The following is a 13,676-nucleotide window of genomic DNA, read 5'->3' as shown; positions in this document are numbered from 1 at the left end:
GACTGGGTAAAATGAGTGTTAATATATACAGGAAGAGAAGGCAAATTGATAGGCCTGGGAGGAAGCCTAATTTTTTATTAACGCAATGACATGACAAGTCATTGTAAGACTTTAGTAGAGCAACATTCAATATCATCAATCCCACACAGCTTCAATCAATTTTTAAATCCAATAATTATAAAGTTTTTTTTTTTTCATCCAATTTATTCGAGATGTATATGATTAAATTATATTTCCAGGAAAGAAATTCAAATTGAAAAAAAAAAAGCGTTGTCAATATCTCAGCTACCATTTTTGCAGTTTTAAATTTTTTATTAGATCGATGCATTTAATATTTAAAAAAGATAATTTCATAGCAAAAGGTATATATTTAGTTTTTTTCTTTTTTATATAAAAAGAAACTTTTCAATTTTTTAGGGTCATGTATATAATAGCCAATGACAATAAACTTTGATGGGGTGCATTTTATATTGTACAAAATATTATTTACTTATTTATTAATGTTTTTTCTTTTTCAAATTTAATATGAAATACCATGTTGAAACTTGTGTGATGTGTCAGTTGTTGGTGATATTTTTTTTATTGTGAAAAACATTTCAACTGGAACGTTGCAATAATATCATATATATAAATAATGACTACGTTTATGTCAGAAATATGAAATTTGAATATTTCTTTTATATTTTAAAATGCACCTGGTGAAATTCGCAAAGAGTTGTCCCCTTTTATTTTGTCCTCTATTACAGTTTACCCTGTGAGCTTTTTTTTTTCTTTGAATTGAATATCAATTTTAAAACTTAGCTGGTGGTTTGCACCATCTCCATTTGACCCAATAATATGTAAGCTGACTGAGTCATCAGCGAGGTTATTCAAAAAAAATATATACGTAATTTTTTATCTCAATAAAATATATTGGTTTATGATGCTGATGTGTTTAATGATGATATTTGAAAAATACGCATTAAATTTAAGCAGAGTATATAGGGCCTTGTACTCGTTACATGCTGAAGAAACAGACACAAAAAACAAGTTTTGAAATTGGCATTAAATTGGTTATGCAAAACCAATAACAACGACAGTGATAAAGGGTGACACACACTCGACAAAACAGTTAAAGTTAACCTTGCTTGACCTTGAAATTTCGCACTTGAGAAATGATGAGAGTACATAGAAGGGCATCAGTAAATTGGTATCAACACCGCCACCACAATTACCACAAATAAAAAAACATAAAATAATAATTCGCTGCATTGACCAACATCGCATTGATCAAATCATCTTTTTTTTTTTTTTTTTTAATTATGCCTACTTTTCTTTTCAATTCTTCAATGTACTTCCGGCAATATATAACACCATCAATGTCATCATTATGTAAAATGAAAGGCTATTTAAATTTCTAATTGATGATTTTTACATAAAAAAAAAAAAAAAATTGAATCTACATATGAAGATTCAAATGAAGAGAAAATGAAAAAATTGAGAGGCGTAACTGCTGGATGGTAAGCTCGTTGGAATACAGTATGTAAGGTCAGCGTTTCGTCGGACCACGCAACTTTCTCTGTGAGCACACGCGAGTATTTTTTTATTTTTTTGTTGTTATTGTTGTTGTTTTTTGTCATTATTGTTATTATTACTGTTGCTTTGGGTATATTGCATTGCGTAACGGTTAACGAGACTCTCTCTTTCTATGTGACATCACGCAAACAACCATCATCGCGGTGTTGGCGATGCAAGCAGGCAGTGTAACTACTGGCGCCGGACATCATAACACACATAATACGTATATATATTTACACACAAACTGTAACCATAAAAAAATTATACTCTCTGTACTTGCATATACCATACTTGCAGCCGATAAATTTAAAAAAAAATAACAAAATTTTTATTTATGAGCTGAAAAAAACCTTGCATAACCAACAGTTGTTGATGTTGTTGTTTTTTTTTTTTTTCTTCTTATTTTCAAATAAATATATAAATTTTAATTTTTGACCTGTTCAAGTTTATGAAATGGAAAGTGGTCTTGAAAGTTGTGCTATAATATATGCTCTAGTTAAAACTCGGTCATATTATTTAATTCTTTTTTTTTTAAATAATGCAAAATAGATATTATAACAATGACGATTGACGACATGATACAGTTTATTAAATTTATATATTAACATATTATTCATTGTCATTTTATGCTTGTCTATTTTAAGCTACACAACAATAGCATCGTTATATATATATAGTTGTCATGAATCGTGAAATTCTAGGACCAAAAAAAAAAAATAAAAAAGTTAAAGAAAAGAAAAGACTACTCCCAACTGGGTAAATAATGCTCAGTGGCAAAAAAAAAAAAAAGGCGGAAAAATATATTAGATAAAAGAAAATAAAGAATAAAAAAAAACACACGACCTAATGAAGACTATATGGGGAAAAAAGTAAAAGATGCTTCGAAACCAGGTCAATCAGTTTGAATGGGGTTCGAAAGCGTGGGTAAATCGATGGAACCGATGTGCCTTTGAGTGTGGTATTTCAATGGTTTTTTATTTCAAGGAGCCAGGGAGGTCCTTCGACATGCGCTCCTGGATATATTTCAATATCATTTCCCTTTTTATTTTTTTTATTTTTTTACTTCCCTGTTTTCTTTGCTTTTTTTTTTTCTCCACTTGTTGCAAGAAAAGAGGAAATGCCGTTTGTCTCGCCTTTTTACCGGTCTTTTACCGCAACAACAAAACGTATATATAGGACTACTGGCCCTGACCTATTTTTCTGGAATGAATGCAACCCAGACATCGTAATGTCGTCGTCGGTTGGTTGGTTACCATTGTCATACAGATCATCAAGTATATAGAAGTATGTAAAGAAGAACACGATCGGTAGCAGCACTCAGAACAAAACAATTTTTAAAAAATTGAGAAAAAGAAAATCAAGATATAAAAAAAGACAGAGATGACGATGATGATATTAATAAATGAATAACGAGACATACGTATGTACAAGTAGAAGGAAAAAAAAAAAAAACGAAAAATACATTGAGCATGAATTCGAAACATAAGCGCTCATGTGTGACCTCGTACGCCCACTTCCTCTAGCGAAAGCGAAAAGATGTAACGAAGACGAAACACAAAGAGCGAAATATATATATATAAAAAAAAAAAGAGTATAAAGATAAATGTATATATATAATAAAAAAATTAAAAAAAAAAAAAATTGATTGAAGTGAAATTAAAATAAAACTTTCTCACGCACTAAATTGCGCTTACCTATCATTTTTGTATACATAGAAATTTTTATTTCTAACAGTTCTAACACAAAAAATTTATCCATATAAAAAATAAAAAAAAGAAAATATATATCTATTATAAATATTTATATATAAATAAACGGTTGATATTTTAAAAGATTAATATTATGTTATTTAAGAAGAAAAAAAAAATACTTTTGATAAAAGGTTACCCCCGTTTTTATACTTGGCTACATATAAATCATTTAAATGATGTATTTTTCCTTTTATTTCATCACGGAAAAATCCTCCAGGACAAAGGAAATAAACCTGTTCAGATAAAACATACACACATATATATTTATAACATAAAATTAATAAATAAAAAACCAGTTTAGCCACGTATCATTGCCCAATTTAACATCAAAAAATATTTCTAAAGTTTAAAAAGAGAGAAGAAAATTAAAAATATATTTATAAGATTCAGAAAAAAAAAAAAAAAAGTATATATATATATATTTATTAGAAATTCATGAATACATATATACATAATATTATAATTCGACTGGATTGGTTGTGTTTGCAATTGTTACATAAAAAGACGCGCGAGTTGAGACGTGGTAAGAAAAGAAGAGGAAAGCGAAAACATGTCAAGGCCGATGTGAAACAGCAATCAAATCGTATATGTATATGTGCGTAATCATTTTGGTTGGCTTATGTATATACATATTGCGGTTTAAAATAATAAAAAAAATTGTAACAGTCTATAAGCAAATAAATGGCGAAATAGAAATAAAAAAAAAAAAAAGAGAGAATAAATAAGGAAATTGAGCACAAGTGGAGTAACCGGAAGAATATATATACACACATAGATAAATGGATTGATTAATATACATACGCATGTATATAAAAGATAAATAAATAGATATATAGATTATTATAATATAATATATATGTGTTGCTATGATGCAAGAATAAAATAAATACATAAAAGTAACTAGCTTATCTTGAAAGACATCACGTTGATAGACAAAGAATAATAAAAATAATAAAAATAACTATGTATATATGTGATCTATGAAATAAATAATAATGTACATGAGTATGTATGATAGTAGTGGCACGTAGGCAATGTGCACACCTTGTTGCTATAATAGATCGGGTTAGTCTAGCATAAGCATCATCATCATCATCATAATCATCATCATCATTATCATCATCAACATCACACACTTGCCTAGCCCACAACGCGTTTTACTATGTAGGTCAGGGCTGGCACGGTGCATTCAACAACTATTATATATATGCTGCTACTACTACTACTACTTGTACTACTACTAGTTCTACTACTACTACTACTACTAAGGTACGCGCGCATATTATTACAGCAATGTTGTCGTTTCCTATATAGCATATATACATGTATGTATATTATTATTGTTGTTGTTGTTGTTGTTGTTGTTATTTTCAATATTCTCTTGTGATAATTTATAGAAAATTTATTATCAATTCATGCAGTTGAAGATATATATATAATTGAGTGTGAAATTTATATACAATACTTGCAATGATGAATTTTTTCCCATTTTATTATTATTGAAATCTATAAAATATTATATTAATTTCAAGTGTATTATTTTTTTTTAACGCTCTGTTTGACTGATCTCATTTTATCGGCCGATTGGCGATGACCCCGAGAGTCAAATATATTTATTTATGAATTATGAATATTTATATTATTTTTTTTTCTTTTTTAAATTTCACTTGATATATATTAATTCATTTTGGTATATATATAAATATGTTTTGAGTATTATTATATAATATATTCATATGGACAAGAAATATATTTCAACAATTTGTGCCAACATTATTATTATGTACAATATATACACATGTATACATAATCACAATGATGGCATAGCAAAAACGAGGCACAAGGACAGTCTACCCTAGTTTCCTATTACTTGCGCGACACACTTGCCCCTTCCTTATATATTTGTGGTGACCGCGACACCCCTTTTTATATTCCGGAACTATCAGTGTGGAAAATAACATCGAGCAGAAATTTAAAAGAAAATATTGAAGAAAAAAAAAAAATATATATTAATCGATGCGCCTTCTCTCTCGATACCATCACCATCACATAATAAACGACGAATAAATATTTAGAGCGTGTTGAATTTTGAAAATTATTTTATACATCAGAAAGCTCAATATAATTTTCTTCTCATAAAAAATTAAACTGGGAAAGTTTTATCATTAAATATAAAATTGATAAATAATTAAATTAATATATAATTTTTTGATACAATGGAATGTTTTTGTTGTAAATAATTTTTTTAAAAGTTTCACATTGTATAGACAGACCGGAAGTTAATCTATCCTTGTTCGGCGGGCCAATATCCTGAATTACAATGAGGACGATGAGCATCAAAATTCTACGAACCATTAGTTATTTGAATATGCTTAAATTTAAATTTAAATATGTACAATAAAATAACAAGCGACTAAAAAAAAAGTGACTCAATCAGCATGGTCTTGAGAATAATTTGAAATTATATGTACAAAAACAAAATGAATTAAAAATAAATTACATCTATATATATAAATAAAGGGAAAGATTAATGAATATATATATAAATAAATAAATTTACAAGTACTACTAAAATAATAAAAATAGTAATACTTGAAAAGAAAAAAGAAGAATAAAAGAGGGTATTCGACGAAACCGTACTGAGGTCCCCCACAAACCCATAAATACAAATTTCTAATTCTCTCTAAAAAAAAAAAAAGACCATAGTGAAGATATACCTGCTTTCTTGGACTTGACAAAGAATAAAACCAAATGAAGATGTAAAATATAAAGACGAATAAAAGATTAAAAAAAGGAAAAAAAAAAAAATGAAACAGAAGCCAGGGAATAATGGCTATGGTCACCTCCGGAAGTCAAAAAAAAAATTTAAGAAAAAAAGGGTTTTATTTCGTAACTCAGACACTCATAAAATATTTAAATGTAATTTAAATTTTATATATTTTTTTACATTACACAAAGACAAATATAGATTTTTTTTATTTCAATTGTCAAAAAATTAAGTAAAATTGTGCAAATATAGAAAAACGAAAAAGAGTAAAAAATTTTATGTTGAGATTTATAATAAGGGATGGTAGATGGATTGTAGACTACTTCCGAAGATGTTATAAAAATAGAAGGTGAAAGTTACGATTGAGAATAAATATATATCAGAGGAAATATATGTCGAAAATGAAAAACGAGAGAAAATTTTTTGGAAATAACAATCCCTCAAAGAAAACTTTCACCCTACAAGACCCAGGACACAGGTTGGTGTTTCAGTGACATAAAACTTTATTCTTTATTCCCAATAGCTAACATTTTTCTCTCTCTCTTTTTTTTACTGTGTTTTTCCTCATTGACTTTGTGGAAAAAAAAAGCCAAGTATTGGATTCAGAAGTCAGGTTTCAACCGACCTCCAACCTGGCCGAATAATATAAACGGGTGAATACCAATACACAACTTGATTTAATTTAGAAAAAATAAATAATCTTCTTGTTAATTTTCAACAAAACAATTAATACAAAGATTAAAATAATAACTAAAAAAAAATAGTAGATTGCTTTTTTTTTGTTTTTGTTTCAACAATAGAATATTATTGATTTTCAATTAAAAAAAAAAAAACAATTAAATAATATTAATAACAAAAATAGTTGTAATATCGTTAATCAATAAAAGAATTTTTTTTTAATTTTTATTTTTGTGATAAAACTGTCTGTCGATAATTTCATTTGATTATTTTATCATACGAAAAACCCGGAAATTTTTTTTATTTTTTTAAAAATAAATACATGACTAGAATATTCAAAATATTAATTGTTATATTCCTGACCTACGTGACAAAAAGTTTGTTATCATAAAAATAAAAATAAAAAAAATAACAAAATTTTATCAGTTATATTTGAAAATAGACAATGTAGTTATTAGACACACACGTTATGGAGGGGTCATTAACTGATAACTATTAAAAAATTTTACACGTCGACTCACATATATATAGAAAATTATAATGACACTTTTATGACACTTTGCTAGGCGATAACAAAGTATGCATGTGTAGCGTTACAATAGGTCCAATAGAACAGCGGAACAACATTTTAACTATTTGGGTAGGTCATTATCACTAAAAATAAAAAAAAAAAAAACTCAATTGATAAAAAAAAAGTATATTTTTAAAAACAAATATGACTAGGCAATATAATGAAAAAAAAAAAAGAATATAACAATAAATTATCAACCTGATAAGAATTTAATTTCAATTAATTTAAAAAAATCTATTCAATTTAAATAATATTAATTAGTCGAAAAATTATTTAGTTACTTTAATTTATCACCAAATTTTTGGGAAGTAAATGTAATTTTGTCAAATAATATACTCGTGTATCTGGAGTACGTGGTTTTTCAATTTATTCAGTATCAATATTATTATAATTCTTGTTAATGACAATGATTGATTAAATTTGTTTAAATTTATTTCCTGTGTATGATATTTAAATATTTAAAAATTTATAATATAATATCTCAATTGAAATGGAATTAATTGTAAATTTAATAATTATTTTCTAGTTTTTTTTTAAATGGAGAATTTATGTAGACAAAGACTCACGATATCGCCGGATAAGATTTTTCTTGTATGGTTTTGTGCCTGGTGGACGAATACGATTTCTCGTTCCATCTTTGTGGTTGTTGTCCGAACAAGAATCATCAGAATCTTCAGAGCATGTACGATCATCGCCTTGTACATATTCAACAGGGGACGATGTCGAAACTAAATCTCGTAATCTTGATGTTGCATTGCCATAATCATCGGGATCTCTTTCATTTTGTTGATGGTGATGATGATTATGATTATAGGTATTACTACTATTACTATTTTTATTATTTATATGACGATGATGATGATGGTGATTGTTAATATGTTGATGATGTGGTGATGATTGAGCAAGTTCATTTCTATGTTCTTCCGAGATTATGTCTTCGCGTGATAATTCAGCATAATCACCAACGCGAACACTCAAATCAAGTGGTTGATCCTCCAACATTTTTATACAATAATATTTTTCTATTAAATACTATTGCAACTTTAATTATAGTATGTAATTATTAATTTAACATTTAATATTCACTTAATAATTTAATTTTAATATTTATAACAAAAAAAAAAAAGAAAATAAATTTATTGGTATGCTTTAGCGACCTCTACCAACTATTTTTCAATTTTCACTGCCATATTTTAATTTTTTTTCATCTAAATTTTCACTTATTTCATTTGAAAAATATAAAACACTTGTCAACTTTTTTTTTTTTTTTTTTTGTCACTGTAATTGTAGTTATTCACTAAAAAAAAAATTAAATTGTTTTACAAACTTTTTCACTATTAAACAAAAAAAAAAAGCACTCGACTGTAAATCCAAATTTTTCTAGTAAAATTAAAAAAAAAAAATGTTCACAAAACGTCAACTTGCTTGAAATACGAATTTTTAATTTTTTAATTTTAATAGATAGTAAAATTTAGCTTGCCGGCTTTTTGATGAAAATATATATATAAGGAAATAAATTTGTGTGAATTAATAGAATACGTGTCCGGCACCGCTGACGGTTTACCCTCGACTGTCGCGTGTTTACGTCCTAAAGAGCGTGGACCGTGGATCGAGCGAGCGAGTGAGGAGCGAGTAGTCAAGTAAAACAGCCAGGCAGTAGTCAGCCAGTGATCGAGGAGGGAGGAAACCACTCTTTTCATATATATGTATATAAAAAAAAGAGAGAGAGAGAGCAACGACAGCGATAACTGGTTGCGCGGGGTGGCAGCAGCAAGAGGGGGTATGTACAAAACTATGGAGATAGAAGAAGAAGAAAAAACTGATGATGATGATGATGATCGTTGGGCGCAACAAAGTTGGATTGTAATATTATAAATATATATATAAATAATTGAGAGAGAGGAAAAGAGAGAGAGAAAGAGAATATAGAAGGGGAAAAGGCGCCGGTGGCACACTGACTGAGTCGCGTCCTCTGAATCCGCTATAGTAAACCACCTCCTCTATCCTCTTTGCAACTACACTTGGTGTATATATGTACAAATGTATATATGTATTATAAATAAATTGAGAGGATGAATTCACTCTCCTCTTTACTCTCCTTTCCTTTTCTTTTTCTCGTCAACCTCTTATTCTTCCTGAATTCCATTCGTCTCAATTCCCCTACTCTTACTCTCTTTTATTTATCTCTTTTTTGCACTTTTTATTATTGTTATTAATTATTTTTTATCAATTTTTATTTAATCGTTATTTCACACAATTTATTATTATTATTTTGATAGGTATATAATCTACTTATTTGTTTTATTTCAATTAAATAACACAACGCAATGATATATAAAATTTAAATATATTTTTTGTACTTTTTTTTATGTTAAAATAGACAATAAATATTATGTAATAATTAGATAGAGGCACGACACAAGTCGTTGCTAGTGGCATACTGACTGACAACTATTGCTCATTATATATTAAAGTTGGTTTCTATATCTATATCTGTTTACTATATTTTATATGTACAACAACAGACAAGTCCAGGTTGATGTTACAGTGGAGAATGTTACAGTGTGTATGTCTTCTTGATCGTTGATTTATTTTTTAACTTCTCGAAGAATCTATTTGACTTTGCTTTTTTCCATCGCAATTATATCTTTTTTTTTCTCATTTTCATCACCATCAACATCAACATCATTATCATCGTGTTGTCTTGCAACAAAACCAAAAGTCAATGTACATATATATTTACAAATTATTCTGCAATAATAATTAATTATTTATGTTTTCAGTTGACTCGAATTGAAGTCATAATTATTTTGGATAATATAGATAAAATATTGATTTGATCATCAGACTAGATATATTATTAAAATATTATTTTTAAAACTGTTAAATATTTAATAGAAATAAATTATCTATTGAGAGAAAAAAAAGATGAGGCGTCGTGACGCCTTCGAGCCTACCGCAACACATGCACAAGTGTCTACTCAGCAATATATTTTCATTTATAATAATATTATTAATCTTGCACGCACTCATGTTACAAATAGACGACGAGACTACAGACTTGTGTTATTTTATATACATATACATATACTAATTGATGACGTTATTGTACATGTATATATTTAATTTAAGCGTCAACCAATTGGTCGAGATGTTTTATTAATTATAATCATTGTTAAAGATATATATATGTCGTACTGTAATATTATAATACAGTCTACAGATATAGAAATAATGATACACTTGATTTAATCAGAGTCACACTGTGTGATCACAATGTCAATATAGGCATGCGGGGTTATCGTCATCATTGTTCTGGATACTTTTTTTCCTCAATATAATATGACTATTTATTAATTTTGTTCATTTATGTCATAAAATTATTTTAAAATTAACAAAAAAAAATGGATCAATAAATTATTTTGATAATTTACTTTCACGTAATTGACCATGATGTAATTTATCAGTCAATCCAACTGATAATTAAATGATATATATTTTCTAAAAATTAATTTTAAGCTAAGATAAAAAAAAAGTAATAAAATTTGTCTTTTTACTTTTTATTATCACACTCTCGTTTTCTCAGTGCATTTGTGATGGTGACTTGAGAAAAAGAAAGAGAGATGAGAGAGGTGTTTGTTTGTATATAAAAAATTGTATAAATTGTATGCGGGTTATCGTTGACCCCCTTCTACCCCCCTTGCTCTTATCAGTCAGCTATCTTTTCTTCTTATACATGATATGCTCTGAAACATGTGCGTGTGTATATCCGTGCAAGTCTTAATATTCGAAGGACTTGCTGAGCAACTTATATTGATCGAGAGAACAAGAGATGCAAGAGAAAAAATAATATATATAATAAAAAAAAAAAATAAATAAAACGAGCGAAATCCGGCGGTGGCCAGATAATATTATATTATATTTTATATGTATATATATATTGGTGTAAACCGCACAATCTTATCCAGCTCTACACCAGTCGTGGCCACGCACTTCTCAACGATTACCAATGTCTTTGAGATTTCAAATCCAGTCTCCTCACTGTATATATAAATTTATATTTTTATATATACATGAAGAAAAAATAATGATCAAATATTTATTTAATATTTTAACTATTTAAAAATACAATATTTTATTTTATTATTATTTTTAAAATATTAAATAAATATAAATGCACACTACGCGGTGAAATTGACAACGCCTAAATTCAGGAATACTTGGAGATTTCTAATTTATTTGTGAACCGCATGCGGAATTACATAGTCGTAATCCGGAACCGTACTATGATGTTGTTATTGTTTTTTTTTTTTTGAAATGCAATGTTGTTATAATAATTTTTGAGAAATCACGATGAGGAAAAAGTGTGCTCGATAATATTAAATTCACGATGACACGCTTAGTCATTCAGAAAATTGAAAAACAATTACTTGTCATTGTTTTAAATAAATAAATTGTCAATATAATATATTAATTTTTATGTGTTAATGAAAATTTGTATATTGTTTTACAACAGGTTTTATTTCTGTTGGGATTTAATTTGCTAAATATAAATTTAAAAAAAAAAGCTAGCAGTAGCAGCATCAGCCATATGATTAGAATGATTATATATATGTTTACAGTTTTCGACGAGAAAGAAATTTGAAATAAATATGAAAGAGAAGAAAAAGCATTAGTCGATGATTCAGGCCGAGACTAACGCGCACTTTTCCTCGACACGTTTCCCTCATAGCACAAACACATACAACTCGTCACCGTTACAAAAAAAAAAAAAAATACTAGAAAATCATCACTATCGACATTTTTCCTTAGCTATACCTGTAGCCTATTTTAAATTATATAAATTTAAACTACTTATTTAATTTGTCATTTGTCAATATTGTACATATCAAATTTCGAGTGTCTTTAGTCAATGACATGAGCCATTTGATTGTTAATTAACCGCAATTAATTAAAGATGATAATAAATTTATAAAAACAACAAGTATCTGTCTTATAAATTGGAATAAAAATTATCATATCAATATGTACGAATTTAGAGTGTATATAAAAGAAATCAAAGAAATATATATTTAAAAAAAAAATAGTCTTAAAAGTTGACGGGAACAAAACAATTTACTTTCCTAAGCAGTGAAATCTCCGGAGTCTTTCCGGTGTAAAAATAAATAAAAATGACGAGAACGGCATCGACAAGTGAAGCCATGAAGCAATTATTTTTCTGCACTACACGTCATATATGTAGCTCAGAAAAAAAAATGCGGAAAGTGAGGAGGATAATGAGTTTTATAGAAAATATTTTATTCTATATTTATGCGAGTATATAAATATATTATAAGGGAGTAGTTTATATTTTTGTTCCCATCATAATATGTAAAGACAGTGTATATATACAACTGCAATCGCGTTGAATTTTTCCATTGGTGCACGCATCGTTATGTCGTTATACATATAACAGCGAGGTGTCGGAAATGGTGCAAGCAACCAACCAGCCAGCCAACCAGCCAACCAACCAAGCAAGTTAAGCGAGCAAAGCATATTATTCGCAGCAGTAGAATCGCGTCTACATAGCATATTATATATACCACAATTCGCATCAGCTCAAAGTGTAGTGGTCGAGCTTCAAGGGCATGAAAGAAGAAACCCCCATGCTTTTACGATATATATTTTTATTATTATTATTATGTAGTGTATATGTCCGCGAGAACCGGAAAGATTCCCCCGATCCGCTACTTCCAAGGTCTTGCTCTATACTCTTCAACAATAATACGTCTATATATATATAAATGCGACTTTGGCATGCACCAAAGTATAATGTGTGTGTATAATATACATTATATATCTGTACAAGTTTGCGCGTCGTCTCATCCGGTCTCTTATCCTTTGTTGCATTCATCAACTTGACCCTTGACTCATTTACCAAACACATTCCATTCTTTTCACCAAAAAAATATACATTACATATGTACCTATCACTGACCAAATTGACCTCTTAATATTTATATATATATTAACTTTCTTTTAATTCAAATATATTGTCTATATTGAGAGGTCAAATTCATCAGAGATTTTTAAAAATATATAAAATAAATTTCAAGAAATATCTAATATCAGTTTCAAGTCTTTCGTGTGACTTTCATCGTTTTTTTTCTCTTATTTTTTATCTCTTTTGGCATTGGTCGTGTGTTGTATATATTTTTTTTCATTAATTTTAAATTTATATATGTATTTATATATTATTTCATATGTGAAAACATTCATCTCATTTATTTTTTTTTTTTTTCAAAAATTCAAATAACATGCATTTATTATAATAACATTTGATATATATTTTAATATTTTATAAAAATTGTTA

The 13,676-nt window shown here is 27.8% G+C and overlaps 1 protein-coding gene across 4 annotated transcripts in view; it reads right to left on the bottom strand.

Moving 5' to 3' along the window:
- LOC122861062 (ecdysone-induced protein 74EF) overlaps window positions 1–13,676 on the bottom strand; it is a 65,987-nt gene that overhangs the window by 14,626 nt on the left and 37,685 nt on the right. Inside the window, exon 1 of one of the 4 annotated variants that reach the window (XM_044165229.1) lies at window positions 7,891–9,074. The exons of the other annotated variants lie outside the window; for them this stretch is intronic. Coding sequence (XP_044021164.1) covers window positions 7,891–8,326 — 436 coding nt within the window. The 5' untranslated portion in view covers window positions 8,327–9,074. Of the gene's footprint in view, window positions 1–7,890; window positions 9,075–13,676 lie in introns of those variants that run through there. 4 annotated transcript variants of the gene reach the window in all.

Source organism: Aphidius gifuensis, linkage group LG1, assembly GCF_014905175.1.
Source record: "Aphidius gifuensis isolate YNYX2018 linkage group LG1, ASM1490517v1, whole genome shotgun sequence".
NCBI classification, from domain to species: Eukaryota; Metazoa; Arthropoda; class Insecta; order Hymenoptera; family Braconidae; genus Aphidius; species Aphidius gifuensis.
This window is presented reverse-complemented; position numbering and strand designations above follow the sequence as displayed.